This window comes from Rhinolophus sinicus, linkage group LG10 (assembly GCF_036562045.2).
Source record: "Rhinolophus sinicus isolate RSC01 linkage group LG10, ASM3656204v1, whole genome shotgun sequence".
Classification (NCBI taxonomy): Eukaryota; Metazoa; Chordata; class Mammalia; order Chiroptera; family Rhinolophidae; genus Rhinolophus; species Rhinolophus sinicus.
This window is the reverse complement of record NC_133759.1, coordinates 92451509-92470895: the sequence shown is the minus strand read 5'-3', so window position 1 is coordinate 92470895 and position 19387 is coordinate 92451509. Positions and strand designations below refer to the sequence as shown.

At 47.7% G+C, this 19387-nt stretch overlaps 1 protein-coding gene across 4 annotated transcripts in view; it reads right to left on the bottom strand.

The window, feature by feature from the left end:
* Positions 1-19387, bottom strand: part of LARP1 (La ribonucleoprotein 1, translational regulator) — an 84578-nt gene that overhangs the window by 8668 nt on the left and 56523 nt on the right. For all 4 annotated transcript variants that reach the window (XM_074313818.1, XM_074313817.1, XM_019750383.2 and 1 more), the window contains 14 exons: positions 13858-13919; positions 13543-13608; positions 12473-12647; positions 11455-11583; positions 11175-11381; positions 10913-11075; positions 9919-10063; positions 6304-6478; positions 6011-6180; positions 3678-4070; positions 2802-2925; positions 2493-2698; positions 1929-2035; positions 906-1057 (listed from right to left, as the gene is read on the bottom strand). In XM_074313818.1, coding sequence (XP_074169919.1) covers positions 906-1057; positions 1929-2035; positions 2493-2698; positions 2802-2925; positions 3678-4070; positions 6011-6180; positions 6304-6478; positions 9919-10063; positions 10913-11075; positions 11175-11381; positions 11455-11583; positions 12473-12596 — 2095 coding nt within the window. In that variant the 5' untranslated portion in view covers positions 12597-12647; positions 13543-13608; positions 13858-13919. The remainder of the gene's footprint in view (positions 1-905; positions 1058-1928; positions 2036-2492; positions 2699-2801; positions 2926-3677; positions 4071-6010; positions 6181-6303; positions 6479-9918; positions 10064-10912; positions 11076-11174; positions 11382-11454; positions 11584-12472; positions 12648-13542; positions 13609-13857; positions 13920-19387) is intronic.

The window sequence follows — 19387 nt, the reverse complement described above, 5'->3', positions numbered from 1 at the left end:
ACTGGTAGTTGTATAAGCCTGGGAGGAGTTGGGGGAGTGACTGGTAGGGGCACAGGGTTTCTTTTTGTGGTAATGAAAATGTTCTAAAATTGATTCTGGTGATTGCTTTGTACACTTAAAATGGGTGAATTGTATGGTATGTGAACTGTTATCTCAATAAAGCAGCTATTACACACAGAGGCAGAGGGAAAAGGGAAGGTGCTGGACCAGCATTTAGAAACTGTGTTTTGCTAAATGAAAGGGGATGGGGTGAGTTAATAGCAACAAATGAGTATTAAGATTGGTTCTGAGCATCTTTACAGTCAACCTGACAGAAACCTACAGTTAAAAGGCGTCTCATTTTATGATAGAAGGAAATGGGTGAGAGCAGCTAGAGAGGTTCTTTCCTTACACTTTCTAGAGCAGGGGTGAGCAAACTGTTTTCAGTAAAGGGTCAGAGAGAAATTATTTTAGGAGTTGCAGGGCACAATGGACTCTGTCATAAATTCTTTTTACCCCTCCACAACCCCTTAAAAATGCTCAAGGCTGTGCGAAAATAGGCTGCTGGCTGGATGTGGCCCACAGGTCATAGTTAGGTGACCCCTGTTCTAGGCAATATGTGATGAACAGTGGACCAAATGGACAATGGCTGAGTTAGTGGTCTTCCAGAACTAGGAAAATTCTTGGTATTTTTTATATCAACAGAGGAATATCAAGGAACAGGAATGTTCTGATACCAGATTCTTTCAGCCTCCTGTATTCCAAAACTACCTGGCCTGAGTCTAACTTCATTCCTTCCGGCTATAATGTCACATCTCCTTCTTGTTCTGAGGTCAGAGAAAACAGTCACCTACTCCACCAGCACTTACACTCTGGATTTAAGTGGTGGCCCCAGAGGCTCTGTCCCTTCCCCCTGTGCTTCTTACCATTAAGGCAGCGCCTACGATACTTGTGGTAGACGTGTTGTGTGAAGCCATTTTCCTTGAGCAGCTCATGGGAAGGATGCTGGAACTTGGGCAGCGACTGAGGGGTACAGCCATAGCTGCCAACCGTAGGCGTCCCTTCTGAGGGGCTGGAGCTAGAAGCCATGAAAGAGACAGTGTCACCAGGTTCCCCAGAGAAGCTGGCCATCAGGTTAGCAGGGGCCCCTCTGAGCCCTTCCATTAGCCAAGATCCAGCGTCTCATAGGGCAACAAACCAGGAGGCCCAGGTACTGTGCTAGGCCCTTCACTTATATCCACAGGTCTGGTCTGACTTGCTCTTTGCATTAACCTCTGGAGGGTTTTACAAAGAGGAGAATCAGGTTCACAGAGATTGGGAGACTCATCCCGGGTAACGGAGCTATTTAAAGGCCGAGAGCTGTACAAGGCCCAAACTTGAATTTTTACCATTTATTTATCCCGAGTTAACACTGACCTTTCCTAAACAAGCTATTATGGGTTCATCTATCTATATTTTCCTTAAATCATGTCTCTTTTCAGTCTGTACCATCCCTGCAGGGAGAATACACAGGTCAGCGGCACCCAAACCTTGATCTGGAATAGGACACACTGGGGCTGTTTTATTGAAAATTTAAAAAAAGGAATCTGGGTCCTACCCCCAGAAGCTGAGTTTGCAGATCTAGAGTGGGGCCCAGGAATCTGCATTTTTATTCAACTACCTAGCTATTCTGAAGTAGGCAGCAAATATCTTCATCCAAAATCAATTCAAGGATACTCTTTCTGAGAATCTGGACCCATTCAGCTTTGACACTACTGATTTATAAAGAAGCCTTCCTCTTCCCAGGCCCTGGATTAAGCTTTCTAGGCTACTCCTATTTTTTTTTATTTAGATGAAGGTCCCTTTCTTTCATTTTCTTACCAGAGTTCGTTCTTCTTGGTTCCATCGATTTCATGGCTCTCCCACCTACCCCACAGCCAGCCTGACCGCTCCTCCCCACAACCCCTCACCTGATGGAAGCAGTCCGGGGCCTGTGTTCTCGGGAATCCATCACCCAGCCCACGTGACTCTCTAAGGGCGGGTTGGAGCTGTGTCTTGTTTTCCTTTTCCGAGGCATCTACAAAGGTCAGTCCAGGATTTATTTATTGTGCTCATACAATGTGAGAAGCATCGAGCATTTTGAAGGCCTAAGATCCACTCACGTGTGTATCTCATTTTACAAGTTATTTTCATCTCTATTCTCTCACAATGTCCACAGCTGTAAGGTAGGACCTGGTATGCCTACTTCAGAGATGAAGACATCGAGGCTTGGGAGTGAAGGATTTGCCCAACAACCTACACCTGGTAAGTCCTCCTTAGGCCTCACCGTGGCTATATGGGGCCATCACTCCCTCACCCAGTCCATTTTGTACATGTAGTCACTCAATCTCAGGTGGGCCCACCAGCCTAAGAACACAGAACAGGTGGGGCACCTGGCACCTTCTTGGCTTAGACAAGGCAAAAGAGAGAGGCACAGCACTGGGATGCAGTGAAGGGGGCCCAAGACTCCTACCAGCCCAGCAGGAGGGCCTCACCTTGGCATCTAGTGTCCGTCCTTCCTTCACCACCGGGTAAAACCGTGATGTCTGGCTTGAGTCTTTGAGCTGTGGTGTCCGGGGAGTGCGGGGGGTCCTGGCATTGCGGTAGTTTGGCGACTCGGGAACAGTGGTTGGTAGAGAGCGGGCGATAGTAGAGGGCTCAGGAGCACCAAACAACTTGTTGGCCAGGGCGTCAGTGGGAACTGCAGAGGCAGAGCGGGATCAGCAAGTGGGGGGAGGCCCGTGATTGTCTTTCTTTGGGAGGCCCCTCCCACCCAGGCCAGGGTTCCCACTGTCGCCCCTCACCTTGTTGGAATCGGGGTGGCCCAGGAGGGACCTCCTGGTTGGGATCCACTGGGGGCTCAGGGGTTAGTGTGTCAAACTGCTCTCGGCTGATCATGTTGACTTTCTTGAAGTTCTCGACTTCTTGCTGCAGAGGATACAAGATGGGTGGGGAAAGATGTCACAAGACTGCCCTAGCCTGTTTAGGAATCAAGACGTGCAGGAAGTTGGAGAGGGCAGCTCCCACGTCCACATACATGGAATTCTGGTCCCCAGGCTCTCGGCTGCCCCATCACCATTCCTCAACCCCAGTTATCGGGCACAAGTGTGCTAACATAGAAGGGGTTAGTGTGTGCCCAGCCCTCTGTGAAACAGGACTGAGATCAGGAACTCACTGCAGACTCCCCCTGAATCACTTCCTGCCACTCTCCTCACCTCCAACAAACACACTACTTACTACACAGGCCTGCCAAAGGCCCAGCCACCACTACATATATCCACTCCGTGAAAACCCACAACAGTGGTTTGACTGTTTCCAAGCATCAGTGCTTTTTTTTAAATACACCTATCTTTTCTCCATCTTCCACGCTCAAAGCAAGCTTCTTAAAAGGCTTTTCAACTTTCAGATATGCCTAAATATTTACGAATAGAAATCCTTATTCTGTCCCTACAGAAGTGTCTAGCTTACTGTTATGACATTAAATATGGATGCTCAGGTTGCACAATAACCACCCTGTACACTGCAGAGTTTTACAAAGTGTTCACACAGCTCTTCTGACTCTTGTCACCACCTTTTATACTGCGGACACTGAGGCTCTGCGCCCAAGCCCACACAACTAGTCAGCCTTCCTCTTCCCCATTCGTTCAAAGCATATTCTCGCTGCTACGTCCGAACCTCACCTTGATCTGGGAATACTCAGGTTCAAACTTTGCAGTCCACAGGTCCTGCTCATAGTAGAAGAGCCCATCGTTAATGACCTTGGCCAGCTCAGCACTCATCTTGGCACGCGAGGTGTGGTTGCCTGTGCGGTCCCCCCCTGGGTGCCGGCGCATGTAAGGCGGCGTCTGAGTGACAATAAGGATCTTGTTGACGTCCCGGTCATCAATCTCATAGTCAGAGTCTTCATCAGACCAGGCGCTGAAGGTGTTTTTCCGCCCATCCATCTGCTCCATCTCCTCATCAAACAGGAAATCCAGTTCCTCTTGTTCATCCTGATCCTTGGACATCAGCTGCTGAGAGGGCAGCTGCTGAGGCAGAGCGGTCTGGTGGAGGAACCTGGGCTCCTCGGACTTCTACACCGGGACAGACGAAGGGGAGAGAGAATCACCAGGGTGGCCTTAGACCAGGTTCCACAGCTGTCCCACTACAGAGGCCTCAGCCCCTCGACATGAGATTGTCGCAATGGTGGCCCTTGTCACGCCAGAAAGTCACGTGTCAACCCTGGAGGCAGCTTCATGGACAAAGGATGTTCCATAGGATTCCAGGTTTCTCTACACACAGCTCACATGACAGCCATTCACAATGAGATGACAAGTTCCCTACACGTAGAACTGTGCTCATTGACCTTTATACCCTACACAGCCCTAGCCTGGGCACACAGCGGCTCAGTAGGTTGAATCATCTATTTATCCATCTATCCAACATTTCCAAATAAAGCTTCATGAGGCCAAGGAGCACAGCTGCCTTGCTTTCTATTAATATTATATCCACAGTACCTAGACTGGGACCTAGCAATAGAAAATGTTTAACTATTTGATGAACGAGCAAGTACTCACTGGTATCAGGCCCTGTGTGAAGAACCTAAAAGCAGAGTAATGAATAAGACAAAGTCCTTGAACATAAGAAGCTGTTTAGCGGGAGAAAAAGTCAACCAACCAGCCAGCCAAGTGCAAGGTAGTATGGGAAAGACTATAAATAGGACCTGTGGGAGTACATAGGCAGAGGGGCAGTAAACCAACAGAGGCAGGAATGAGGACAATCAGGGAAGACTTCTTGGAAGAAGTGACTACTAAAAAATGAGCATAAGGCAGCTAAAGGGAGGGACACAGGGTGTGCTAAGCAGAAAGAATTTTATGTCCCAAAGGCAAGAGAAACACGGGGTTTTCAGCAAAAAGACAAACTTTCAGAGTGTCGATAGGCTGAATTAATTTGAGATTTTGGGAAGAAGCATTTGTCAATTCTCTCATGTACATAGAGCTTTCCATATAAACTCCACACCTATACTCTTTTAAGGTTCCAGATGTGATGGTGGGAGTGGCAGCTAAGCCCAGCTCCGGCCTTTACAAAGCATTTGTAGTCTGCAGGCCTGGACCTAATAGGCCCTTGTCCACCCACTACCGTTCCCCTCCTGACTCGGGCCTCATGTCTGACACTTCTTGGAGGACCGCAGCCAAAACAGATGGGGAAGTTGGGGTCAAAGCAGGGAAAAGGAAGGAGACAGAGATGAGGGATGTGGTCACAGTGGTACAATGGAAAAGGGAGCACAGAATTCCACAGACCCAAAGTCCAAGGTCATCTCTGAGGCCCCCTCACAAGCTCCAGACCAAGAGGGTATAGAGAGTGAGGAGATAAATGGAGCAAAAGTCCGCTCCTAGAAAATGGGGCAGTAATTTCACTTTGAGAGTGAAACGCTTTTCTAACAGTAGACTCAATTTGTATATTGCTTTACTATTTCTACAGCAGTCTGACTCCTCCTTCCTTCCATCTGAAGATAGGGAAACTGAGGCCCTGAGATGGAAAACAGTGTCCCAAGGTCACCAGCCATCAGTGACCGGAGACCTGTGTTCTAGCGTATAGACTCTAACTCTATATCCAGGCTGTGCATCTGTTCCCCCTTCCTTCCCTCTTCTGAAGACCTGAGGGGTTTATACAGGTGCAATGAGGACAAACTCAGGGGAAAGGCAGCCCTAGGGATTAAATGGGGCAAAAAGAACAGCCAAGCATTGAGAAACTTGGGACACTACTGCCAGAGGCTGTGTGATCTCCTGTGCAAAATGCACTCAGAAACTCATGCAGCTAGGGTTGTCCTGAGGGATAGTCACCACTGAAGATGGAAACAGGCCACACCAAGCCCCCTAAAGTCACTGGTGATCTTAGCTCACAATACGACCCCGAGCCACGGGCTTGCCCGCCAGCCCCTCAGAGCCCAGAGCTCTGTGTCGGTGATGTCCCCTCCAAGCACTCCAGCCTGCGACCCTAGAACCCAGGGCGAGGAGGGACAGGCCTCACCCACCTTGGGTCGTGCTGGAGAGGGCCGAGGCCTCTTCTTCACTTCAATCCAGTTCTCGGAATCCAGGTCAGGCAGGCTGGCAGACAGGCCCTTGGGCAGTGTCTTTAGGTTGCTGACCTCCTCTGTTTTGGTTGGCACTGGGGTGACTGCACGAGGAGAGCCAGGCGCCGACTCTGAAGGGTGGAAAGGTGACAGCCTCATCCCTGCAGCCCTCCTCCTGATGCCAGCCCCGAGGAGGACTACTGGCCAGAGAAGAAGGACAAGGGGCAGCATCCACATGCTGACAGGGTACGTACCTGTCTCCTTCTGGTAGTGCTGGCGGGGGACAAACTCAGGGCAGTTGAGAAGCTGGGAGAAATCGGTCTGGGAGTAATCCACTATCGGGGTACCAGGAAGAGGCCACTTCTCTGGTTCCTCCCTCCTGCGGACTTTCTCATCAACAATCTCCACCACTTTGCTGTCTTTCAGGGCCTGCAGGGGAGAAGGAAGGAGAGGGTTTAGAAAAAAGATTTGGACAGACTACGATTTTGAAGCTGGTAGATGACTAGGCCCCCACAAGCTCAGGTATGAGTCCAGAGCTAGAACGAGTAGTAGAACATGGGCACCATCTTCCACGACTGATGGACAAGTGAGATGTTCAAACGTGTAGGAGGCACCTGCCATTTTACCTTGCCATTCTACATCCAATAATCTGCCCCAGAGAAATAATGCACAAACAGGTGATAATATGTATAAGATCTGCATAAAAGACTATTCATAACATTGTCTGTAATAGGAAAAGCTCCAGAAAGTTCCTAACTTGCCACCACATAAGCAATTTAAATAAATTATGGCACATCCATGCAATGGAATACCACTCAAAAATTTTAAAAGCTTCACAGGTGCTGAGGTGGAAAGAGTCACAAACACACACACACACACACACACACACACACACACACAACAACAACAACAACAACAAAAAAACAGGTCTAGGTCCATGAGTGTAAGACCCCATTGGTGTTTGAATTTTTACGTAAAAACACTCTAATACAAATTTTGCTAGAATTCACAGGTAAACTGTTATAGGTGTTTGGCTCTAGGAAAAAGGGTGAAGAGTGGAGAGGGAAAGAAAGTTTTCTTTTAAAAGTCTTTTAAATGAAATAGGACATTTCAACATATCACAACACCGTGTGTTGGTGAGGCTGGGGAAAGCGGCACTCTCACATACTTCTGGTACAAATGCAAAAGGCACAACCCATAGAAAGAGAATTAGGCAATAGCTAGAAAAATAACCTATGCATTTTCCCTTTAGTTCAGACATTCCTCTTCTAGACATTTACACCGAAGATACACTGGCAAAAATATGAAAAGATATATATGCAACTGTAAATACGAATGAGGAATATTTATTACATACTACTAGGTTGGTGCAAAAGTAATTGTGGTTTTTCCAATTATTTTTAACCTGTTAAACTGCAATTACTTTTGCACCAACCTAATACTATGCTGCCAGATATATTAAGTAAAAACACAAAGCAGGTGAAGAAAGAGGAAGGAGACAAATACGTAGAGGCATGTGCTTATTTTTTAATGGAAGAATTCAAAAAAGGTTACCTATAGGGGGAAAGAAGGGAAAAAGGTAGAAATGAGAGAATTTTAAGTTGGACTTCCATGAATGTACCATGTTGACTTGAACCATGTAGATGTTTTACATAAATGTAAAATAAACTAGAAAGTAGGAGGAAAAAAGTAATCCCTAAAACTTGAGAGCAAAATTAAACTAATGTTAACTAACATATATCCAGTTAAGGACCTAACCACCTAAAGATTATTTCAAATAATTTTAAAAAACAGTCAAAAATGGTACAGGGGTGGGGATGAGGGAGAAGGTGAGAGGATTAGAAAGCACAAATGGGTAAGCACAATATTGCCACGGAGATATGAAAGACAGTTTGGAGGAATATAATCTCAATAATGTTGTACAGATTTTGTGGGTGTCAGATGGGCACTTGTCTTATTAGGGAGACCACTTCATGGACCATGTAGATGCCTGATCACTGCACTGTACACCTGATGCTGAAGCTGAATAACATTGAACATCAACTATAATTTAATACATATATAGTCACGGGATGTGGAGTACAGCATAAAGAATAGTGTCAATGGAATTGTAACAGTTGTATAGGATGTCAGAGGGGTAGTAGATTGGGGGAGGGTAGTTATCACTTTGTGAGGGGTGAAATGTGTAACGATTACATTGTTTTCTACACCTGAAACTAAAAAAACAAAACAAAAAATAAAATACAGTAAAATGACTGTATGAATACACAAAAAAAAGCGTTTTACTAATAGAGATTATAAAAATAATGTGTATAAAATGTAGAGTAAAATATACAAATAATTATATTGATATCACTAGGAATTAGGACTTTTGGCATGGGAGAAGGGAGTAGTTATAAATAAAAGATCCTTTGAGTTAAAGACCCTATAGTCCTGTGCCCCTAAAAAAGTAATCCCTAAATAGAAAATACCAGTATAACCTCATAATGTATTTATTAAAAGAAATAAAAAACAAAAAGCTCTAGAAACAATCAGCAATCAAGTATCAATGAACTCTCTTGTAACTCAAATGTGTGCTATCTAAATACCATTTCCCCAAAATAGAGGGAACTAGAGCTCCTTAAAGAAATGGCCAATTACAGATCTTAGGCAGGAAATGTACAAGATGAACTAGGGTCCCACTGGTCAAATACAGAACAATTTGATCGCGCCTATCAACTGCAATGGGTTGAAATGAAAAATGTCTGAATCCTTAAGTTGGTGGTGACACTAAAACAAACAAAAAACAAGCCTAAACCTCACTGGTCACCTTTGAAGATTTGGGATCAACTCATAATTCTAAAAAACTGGTTAATAAAGGAAAAGATCAAGCATTTATCTACCCTTCAAACTAAACACAAACTAAATGCCTCTTGGTAATTGAATAGTTGATTTAACAAAGATCCTCCTAAAAGAGGTATTTCAGCTAACAAATGAAGACAAATTGGCAGAATTAGAGTATCACCATTTTGCAATCCCCAATGAAATAATAGGCACTGATTGTCAATAGAAGCTTATTATCACAAGAGGGAGAATCAAATGAAACACTATGAGTCACCTGAGAGAACATATCATTATCTATATTCTTGATAAGGGGGGAATCCAAAACCTGAATCTGGTTTTGGGCCTCTAAATCACCAATTTACAAAAAATTTGGAGTACAGAACGTGTTAAATGACACCACTGTGTCCTACAAGACATACAACCCAGTTTATTCAAATAATAAAATGCAAGGGAAGCCCAGGGGTGGGGTGGGGTGGGGGGAGAGTTAAGACAACACATGCATCTTATTTGGATCCTGATTCTCAAACCACTGAAACAAATTTCTGACTATTTGGTGAGCTTAAGCAATTAATATTTTTACATGTGATAATGATATTGTGATTATGTTTTTTAATAGGTCTTTTTTAGAGGTAGATACTGAAACACGGATGAAATGTCAGGTTACCTGATTTTTTCTTCAAAGTAGTCTGGGAGAGGAAACATGAGGGGGCAGATGGAATAAGACTGGCGATAAACTGAAAATTGCTTCAGGCTGGGTGATAGGTTCATTATAGTATTGTCTACTTTTGCAAATGTCTTGAGATTTTTCCATAATAAAAGGGGGGGGGGAGAGAGAGAGACAGAGAGAGACAGAGAGAGACAACAAGAACAGAAGGTAGAAGAGGGAGGAATGGAGGAAGAGCGGGAGAGGCTGGCCTAGCCTTGGAACTTTAGCGGAGGTAGTCAAATGGGGGCTCTTCCAAGGTTTCCTGCCTTGGCTCAAACTCCAGCTCCGTGAGCAGGACGTTTCTTTCCCCTGCACCCCAGTCCCAGGGAGGGAGACATACCGCAAAGATGAGTGAAATGTCAGTGGTAAGGGCCTGCACTCGGTGGAAAGAAGCAATAAGAGTGATGGGAAGGAAACCGTCGGCATCCATTTTCCGTCGCAGGAAGAAGTCTCGCTCTAAATTGTCCACGCTGAAGTAGTACTCACTAGGTGAAGGGGAGAACAGGTATAATTGCTGCATCACTTACAAACATGCCTTCCCTTTTCTACTGTACACCCCAGCTACCTCACACAGCCTCTTACCCCGTCCCTGTTGCATAAACAGTTTTAAGGGCTGAAAGAAATGATGTTACCTACCCTCTCGCAGCTCCCTAACCTTGGGGTCAAACCATTCCCTCTGCCCTTCAGCCCCTCTGCAGGCCTGACAAGCTCTTCACTTCCTTTTCCACTCTGAAAACATTTAGCACACACTGCTGCCATGATCTATCTCCTTGTATGGCTCCCCCACTGCACTGAGAGACAATATATTGGCATGGTTAGGAGCCAAGAGTCTGCAATCAGACAGAAATGAATTCAACTATGTGCCTTGTCACTTACTAATTGTGAGACTGGGCAAGTTACTGGGCCTGTATGCTCATCTATAAAATGGGGATAAGACCCAGCTCAGAGGAATTAAGTGGGTAACTGCAGGATTAAATAAGAGAATGCCTATTAGGCACATAGCACTGAGCCTCACCAATAGTGAGGAGTCCATGTTTGCTAGCATCCTGACAATGCAGCCATTACATACAGGAGCACACAATGGAGCAGAGTCTAGACATTTTCTCCCCATCTTGGTGGTGGTAATTTATAATTTTTTTAAGGTAAATATGGTATTACTTCTGTAATAAACAATAATTTATGAAATATTAGCTTAAAAGATGAGTGTAAGTTATTTTTCTCAGCTCCAGCTAGGGCAGCAACTGCTGCCAGCACCAGAGGGCCCATATGCCCTCCTCTGGCGGCTGCCAACCCCCCCACCCGTCTCTCTAGGAGGAAGGCTCCCGCCTACTCACATCTGGCGCTTAATGTAGTCTTTGAGCAGCTCCTGGTCCACGCTGTAAAGCTCGGTGCTGCTGACATTGTCAAAGTAGTAGGTGATATTGTTCATGTACTTGGGGGTTCGAGGCCCTTCTGCACCATCAAACTTCCGGTAGCCAAACTGGTAGTCAAAATGGGCTGCAGGGAAAACGGATGCCATGACGAGGTGATCCCTTCCTGCCACCCCCGCCGCACTCCCTTGGACATCCCGGAGCCCAAAGGGGCCTCCTCACGTACTTCGAGTGCCACCCCGGCCGCGTCCCCGGCCGCGACCACGCCCCCGTCCACGGCCGCGGAAGGAAGCCCGTGCCCCACCAGCCCCATCACTCTTCACACTCGATGTCTCATCCTGATCGTGCCAGGTAGGTTCCTGTTTGGTCTCTGGTTGCCAGGCTGGGGTGGGGGGGGCCACAGGCACAGGCACGTAGGTGGCAGGCTCAGAGCCTATGGGGAGAGGGGGCACTGGGTCAGGCCTGAGCATGACCCCCATCACCCAGGCCCTCCACAGTAGGCGTACCTTTGATCTCCCCGCGATTGGCAGGGGTGTGTCGTGGCTCTGGCGGACGAGCAGGGCGGGAGGCCAGTTTCTCTCTGGACACTTCAGGCTTCATGTCTATTTGCAAGGGGACCCACTTGTGTTTGTTCCCTGGAGGGCAGCATGAGGACATGAGAAAGGCTTGCAGGAGTGGTCCCTCCCAGCCATCCCTACCCCGACCCCTTCTTCCCCCTACCCAGGGCTTCAGGCCTGAATCACAATCTGGTAACCTTGGGCCAATTCCTTTCCCTCACTGGACCTCATTGTCATCTCTACAATAAGGAGGTCATAGACCTCAGTGTGACTGTCAACATCGATTTTTCCGATTTTTCCGTGGTCAGAGAACCCGCTTCTGGAGCCACACACGGCTACCCAGAATCCAGACTGTATTCTCCAGGCTCCTGTGAGTCTCATGCCAAAGTGCTGGCTCTGAGAGCTGAGTCAAAGTGGTCAATTCCAGGCCGAGTCCCTAAAAGGCAGGGAGCCACTCTCCCTCTCTGCCCTTCCTGCTAGCTGAAATGAGAAGCCAACAGCAAGTCATCTTGGATGAGAAGAGCCAATGCACGACAGCAAGATGAGAGGAATCAAAGGGTTGCCATTCTGGGCCTGGCTTACTTACACTGAGCTGTCAAGTGGGAGAAATAAACTTCCATCTTGTTTAAACCACTGTTACTTTCTATCTCTATTACAGCAGCTGAACTTGTAACCCTAACCGTTTCAGCCAGAGCAATGGGAACTCTTGTCTTTAAATGAAATCTTTCACAGGACAGCTGAGGTGGGGACCTCACCTGTCTCGTGCATTGCTGGAGCCCCACTGCTGAGAAAAGGGCTGACTAAATGCTTGTTCAATTAGAAACTAACGGACAGGACAGACCTGGCCCAGAGGCCTTCACGAACCAGCCTCCCAAGGACTTGGCAGGGGCTCCTGAAATGCCTCCACAGCCCTTGTGTGCTGACCATTTCAGTTCTGCCCTGCCACTTTCTCCCCCAAGTCACTCACCTTTCTTCTTCTGCCCCCCTCGCTGGCAGTCCTCGTCCCCATTCTTCTCCTCCCCCGATTCATCCGATTTGGTTTTTGGGCTCTCCTTACTATCGCTCCCCTCTCCTTTCTCCTGTTCCTTCATGTCCTTTTTGGGTGGCAGCTTACGGGCAGGTTGAGACTTGTGGGACTGCGGCTGCAGTGGGGAGTAAAGTAACAGTGAGGTGTGGTGAGAGCCTCTTGGGATGGGACAGAAGGGAACTCCCTGTCACTAGAAAGACCGGGCAGAAGGAACTGGAGCATGCGATGGCAGGTCGGGCGTGATATATTCTAAGGTCCTGTTTTCACGTCTGAGATGTTTCAATAGGAAGCATGGCCAAACAGCAGGAGGTAGGAGACAACCTGTCTCTCCAGCTTCCTCAAGTCTAAGTAAGAGAGACAACCCCAAGACAGGGGGGCTGGGGCTCGTAGGGGCCACATCCAGGTGGTCTGTAGGATGGAGGAGAGGCTGGCCCTCGACTATCTGCACTAACCCCATCTGCAAACTGAAGGCCAGTGGCCACAGCCAGGGAGAGACCTAGACCGTCAGCCCAGAACAAAAGCACTGGGCAAAAGAAGACTGGCCAGGAGCCCCTCCGCTGCTGGGACTAAGGAGAGCTGTAAAAGCTTCCCCAAGACATGTGGTCTAGAGGTGGGGACCTGGCCCATCACCACTCTCCTGCTTCACTCACTAGCAATTCAAGTGTAGTGACCGAAAACACTGGCTCTGGAAAATGCAACACACTGACTTCCAATCCTCACGTGGCTATCAAGGAAAGGTTAGTAATTAACTTCCCCCAGCCTCAGCGGCCTCATCTGTAAAATGGGTATTAGAGGACCTACCTTGGAGTCACTGTGAGGGTTAAATGAAATGCTGAATAGACAGCACTTGGCAATCCCTGACACACAATAAGGGCTCAAATGGTGATTCTTAGCTATTTCAATGTTGCGCACACTTCTTAAGGTAAGACCTGAGGCTCTGAAGGCTTGAGAAGCCAAATGTACACATGTAGACAGAGGTCAATCCTGCCCGTTCCTCCCCCCAGACTCACCTGCACACTCTTGTGGGCTATCTCTCCAGGTGTGGGCCAGTTGATTGCATCTCCAAAGTCACCAACCTGCAAGGCACATTCTATAAGGGCCCCGGGGTGACCCTGCCTCTGCCACTCACTCAAAATACAGCTCCACCAAGAGATCAGAGGACAAAATCAGTCTGCCCACTAGGACCATCCACACTGGAGGCCCAGAAGGGGCTCCCCTGCTATTCAGAGAGGATCCAGAACTACCTGCAACTCAGAAGCACTCACTAGAACAGGAAAAAGGCCACCTCCAGAAGTCCCCTTAGATTGCCCACTCCTATTCCTTACCTTGCTGCCTTTGCGCTGTTTAGGAACTGCTGCTCTCACCACCTTGGCTGGAGCAGAATGTTCTGTGGGAACAAGGGAGAGAGGGTTACGCAGAGCTCGTTGGAGGGGGCCACCACCAGCTCCCTACCCTCATCACCACTCCCACTTCAGCAAGTATCCTGCAGTTTCCCAAGGGAGGATGATGAGGTGGACAGTTAGAGGACATGTGCTCAAACACCAATAACAATTTTACCAGCCTCTTTCTGAAGAAATCATGGAAAGCGAGCTCATGGAAACAATCGGCAGCTACAACTCCAGGAACTTGACTCTGAGGTGGGAGGGCTCTCATAGCCCTATACCCTCTTCTAAAAAGGGCACAGAGGCTGGAGAGGGTAAGTCCATGGCAGACTGAGTCCATGCCAGTGTTAGTTTTATAACTGATGGCTCCCGAATCACAGCAGGTTCCATAAAGGTCTAAAAGATCCTCTCTGGCTCTAACAATCTAGAAGCCTGTGTGTGAGCAGACCTGGACTAGTTATCACGGGGAAGGCATATAAAAACCCTAACTGGGCAATCAAGAAGTCTAGAGACCTCGTGTGGGTCCTCATACAGCAGGGCCAGCTCGGTCCTCAGTGAGCTGTGGTCAATAGGAGAGTTAGCCACTCAGGAGAAATTCCGTTTGCCTTCCAAGTTTCCAAAGAAAAAGTGAGACCCCATTTGATTCAATGGGTCCACCTTTAGGAATTTATCCTAATGACACAAATTAGACACGTGTTTAGAGTTATGTACAAAGATGTCCACAAAGTGCTATTTGTAACTTCAAAACACTGAAAACAACATACATGCCCAACAGTAGAAAACTGGCTAAATAAAGTTTAACAACTTTTAGAGCAGTCATTAAAAAGATAATGATCTCTATTCATATGAAAAGATAAACACAATAAACAAGAAAAGTTACAATCCTATTTTTGTAAAATAAAAATGTGTATATGCACATATACATAGTAGAAACTGTGGAAGGACATAAAGCTAAGTGTTATCAGGAATTAAGTAGTATGTTTATAGTGATTTAATTTTGTTTGGAATTTCCAGCAGTTTCAAAAAAAGAGACATGGGCTTTTAAAAAGAAAACAATTTGTGTGTGTGTGTGTGTATGTTTAAAAAGTGGCTCTAACAGGTCTGGTCCCTTCTATACCTACACTTGTTTTCTCAACAGTTCTGAAGACCAAGGGCCCCAGAGACCCATGAGAAAAGACACATCCTGGGGCTCTGCTCACCCACTTCTCTCCTATCACTTTGTCTCCACTGTTGGTAGCCAGGCCAGGGCAAGAGCTGCCTCCAGTCTCTGAGCAGAGAAATTTGAAAGGCTGGTCTCAAAAAGGAATGTTCTACTCCTTGATCAGACCCGTGTTCCCTTACTGAGTAGAGTCCTTGCCTGACTCCTAATGGTGAAGCTACTGCATTCTTGACTTCCGCTCCATGCCCCCCAACACACCCCACATGCCTCTGAGAGAAGCTGCGGAATCTAGCCCACAGCACCCCGGGCCCAGTGCTAGGCAGTGCTAGGAGAACCAAGAGGATGGAGCCCGTAGGCCCATGGAGCTGCGTACCCCACACTGACTTCCTTGCTAATCTTGGGTTGGCCCAGAGAAGCCTGATACCACCCAGCGCCCTGAGCAGGACCCCAGCCAGCCATCACAGATCACCTCCCCCATCAGACCTGAGCTATGGTGGCCATCACTTATCCTAGCCCCATCCTCCAGGCCCCAGCACTCCCTTCATGCTACCAGGAGGAGCACAGGCAAAGGGCCTGCAACATCAAGTTCATTAACAAGAAGCTGGCAAAGGGAATCAGGTTCAGTAGGTGAGGTGTTCCTAAAGACTGTCCTCGAAAAGGTAAAGCGAAGTTTTTCAGGTCATTGTGTTTCTTCTAATAAAAGCTTTTTTTTTTTAATTGGGAAGAGTCAGCTCCTATGAGCACCCTGCCTGACAGTTTATTCACTGAGATCACAGAGGGACATGGTAAAGTACCGCAAGTTCAGTCTTCAATTAATGGGAGAGCCCTCCTGCCACTAAAAGATCCCTGCACCCGGCTTTTGCTCTGCTTCCAGCTCGGGCCTCAGGCTGCGCCTGCCCTAAGGAAGAACAACGTCCCCCGGACTGAAAAACAAGACCACTAAGGAGAGAGAACTATTTCTGCCTTTAAGCAATATTCCTAGATCGGTTAAAATCCTAGAAACCCAGGAAGTCTCAGATGAGCTGTTACTAGGTTGGGTGGGAGGCTGGGGAAAAACCTATAGGGTTTCTGACTTCAATTACACACTACTTTGTGGGTCCCCTCCCAGCCACCCCCCTTTACCAGGCACCCCATCCCACCCCCCTCTCCACAATATACAGGGCCTGGTATCTGAGAAAGATCTCAATGAAAACCAATCCTTTGCACAAGTACCAGTCCCTACATCCAAACTATCCTAGCCAAATCGGGGAACAAGCCCCCTTCCTCTGACCTCTGAATTCTGAAACTTGCTCCAGCCACCCCTGACCCAAGTCCAGCTCAGGAACCACACAAGTCACCACCCTGTACCTGCCTAAGAAAACAGAAAATGTTAGAGCAGCAAAAAGGACCATGGTTCTAATGTCCTATTTGCTGGTAGGGACCTGAGGCCCCCAAATGGGAAGCCCCCAGGAAAAGCCAGGACGGCAGCTGGAAGTCTCAGCCCCCTGTGTCTAGTACTCACTCCTCCAGCGCTCCAGAAATCCCATGTCCACTGGTGGGAGACTGGGTCCCAAAGCTTCCTGGTACAATCTTAGCACACTTCTCTGGTGTTTCCCTGGTGAACAGGTACTGATGGTAGGGAGAAGTTCTCAGGTAAAGAGGAAGGGAGAAGCGGGGTGAGGCAGGCCCTGCATGGGGCCCCCATTCTATGTGGGGAGCAGGGTGGCAGACAGAGGCCCTCAGAGTGTCTTGCTCAAGTCAGGGGCTAATGGGTAGCCAGAAAAGGAGAAAAGCCACTTTTTGTCCCCCAGAACCACAGCCAGAAGCCAGCACTGACTCCAGTTCCGGGGGGGTCAAGGGGCGTCCTAAATGATCCCACATGCATTTTTGTATTACATGCAGCACATCTGATTCTGTGTGGTGCAAGAGGCGTGTGTGTGTGTGTGGAGGGCACCAGGAGACTTTCCGTGATCCCGTGTCTGCACGGCTAACTCACTATTTGTACTTAAGATTATTGAGAGTGGTGGGAACAGGCGAGTTAAACCACTGCAGCTAATGCGAGATGGCAGGAAATAAGGAGCTGGGCGTGGAAGGGCAGCAAGGGATTTAGGAGTGGGGTGGAAGGAGCAGAGAGGGCAGCTCCCCAGTAAAGTGGGCTGGCTGACCAATGTCTAACCTCTGAGATTCTCTCTCTCTGTGCCTCAACTTTCAAATGTGTGACACCCTTCATTCGAACACCAAGTAGGAAAGCAGGACAACCTGTCCTTAAGCACACAGACTTTGTTATCTCATGCACTTGGGCTGGAGTTCCTGTATACTCTGCCCCTTTGAACTTCAGTTTCATCTGTAAAACTGAAATCTTAATTATCTCCTAGGGCTGCTGTGACAGTTAAATGAACAGAGCATAATAAGAGTGCCTAGCGCACAATAAATGCTAAATGCAGTTGACCCTTGAACAACACAGGGGTTAGGAGCACTGATCCCCGTGGAGTAGAAAGTCTGCACGTAACTTCCGACTTCCCCCAAAACTTAGTCATCCCTCAGCATCCACGGGGATTGGTTCCAGGTCCCCCACAAATAAAATCCACGGTTGCTCAAGTCCCTGTATAAAATGCAATAGATCAATGCATACGGCCGGCCCTTTGCACCTGTGGACTGAAGCAGTACAGGTATTTTTGAGGGAAAAAAAAAAAAAAAAAATCCATGTATAAATGGATCTGTGCAGTTCAAACCCATGTTATGTTGTTCACGGGTCAACTATAAATGCTAAATATTACAATTCAGATGCACAAAGGAAGCTTAATGTTTCCAAGCAATCCCCATCCTCATCATTAAAGAGAGAATGAAACCATCGAAAATCTCTCAACGTGAAAAGAATCAGACTGTGTGGGGAAAAAAACTCTTGGGGATCAATTGGTTCAATTCACTGACTCAGATAACAAATAAGTCCCCTCCCAAACCTGGCTCTGCTTTTGGACACTGCCTTCCAGAGACAGCCTGGGCAACAGGGGAGGTTTCCCCAGGAAAGAGGAAAGGAAGGGGAATTTACCACTGGTACCCAGAGAGACTTTGGCAGAAACCTCTGCCATGCTAAGGAGGAAGGAAAAGCATAGGGAAAACCGAAGTTCCCTGGAATTGAGGGACCAGTGTGGGTGAATGGTAAGACAGGGCTGGGCTAAGGAGCAAGGGGAAGTTGGCACCAGCTCCTAGAGATCGGCATCTGAAAAGGCTGAGTTCACCCTGATTGCAAAGAACTTCTAGAAACCTTGGAGAACAAGGCGATTTGTTAGGCTTTTACTCAAGTTCACACTCATCCACCTGCGGTCCTGTCCCTGGCCATCTGGTTGACCTCCTTGGGGGCGGCCTTCCCAGATGGCAGGTGAGGTGCCCCTGCTAGGTGCTGTCACAGCCTTCAGTACGTTAACGGCCTGGTTACATGCTCCTTGAGGGCAGGAACCAGGCTGCTTTCACAGAAATAATCCCAGTGTCTAGCTCAGGGCCTGGTAACATTTGTTTAATGAGTGGCAAGTTCACACACCAATCTCCTCTTTGATTTCAACCAGAGAAGAGACTTTGCTTTCCAAGGGCTAATTCCCGGGGCTATAGCCTCAATCCCCAGGCCCAGGAGCCCTCCCCAGGCCACCCCAGGCCAGAGAAACAAGTGTCCTACCTAGGCACTGCTAGTTCCCAGAGGAACCCATGCCCCTGTCCTGCTTTAACTAAGAGGCAACCAGTTACCTGAAATCAGTGCTGGGTCCTAGTCCAGACTCCACTCATCAGTTGTATCACCACTGGGACACTATCTACCACCCTCCCCAAGACTCCCCTTCCTCAACTGAACAAAAGGTGGTAATATTCACTCTAGAGGTATGAGGGGAAAAAAGGCAAGATCTCAACAACTGAGATGTCTCATCAAAGCAGGAGAGATGCTAGCAACAAACAGTGGTTGTGAGAATATTGACAAGTGCAAGTAATATATAGAGAGCACCTACCAGATGCCATGCCATGTTCTGGTCTAATGTTGAGTTCGTTCCTCTAATTGGTCTCATTTTAAAAGAAGGAAATCAAGGCACATGGTATAAAGGTTTTTGGCCAAAATCACAGCCAGCAAGCAGTAGAACAGGATCTGAAGCCAAGCAGTCTGACTCTAAAACCTGTGCTCTTGACTGCTTGGGGGCGGGGGGTCCAAGTTACATCCTGATCATGGCCAACAGGGCAGGCCCTCGATGGCAGGGCTGCAGGGGTATCATTCTACACTGGGGAAACCAGGGCCCAGTGCAGGGAAACCTAAGGTCACAGGGCAGAATGACTGCCGCTTCTAAGACTGGATGCCAG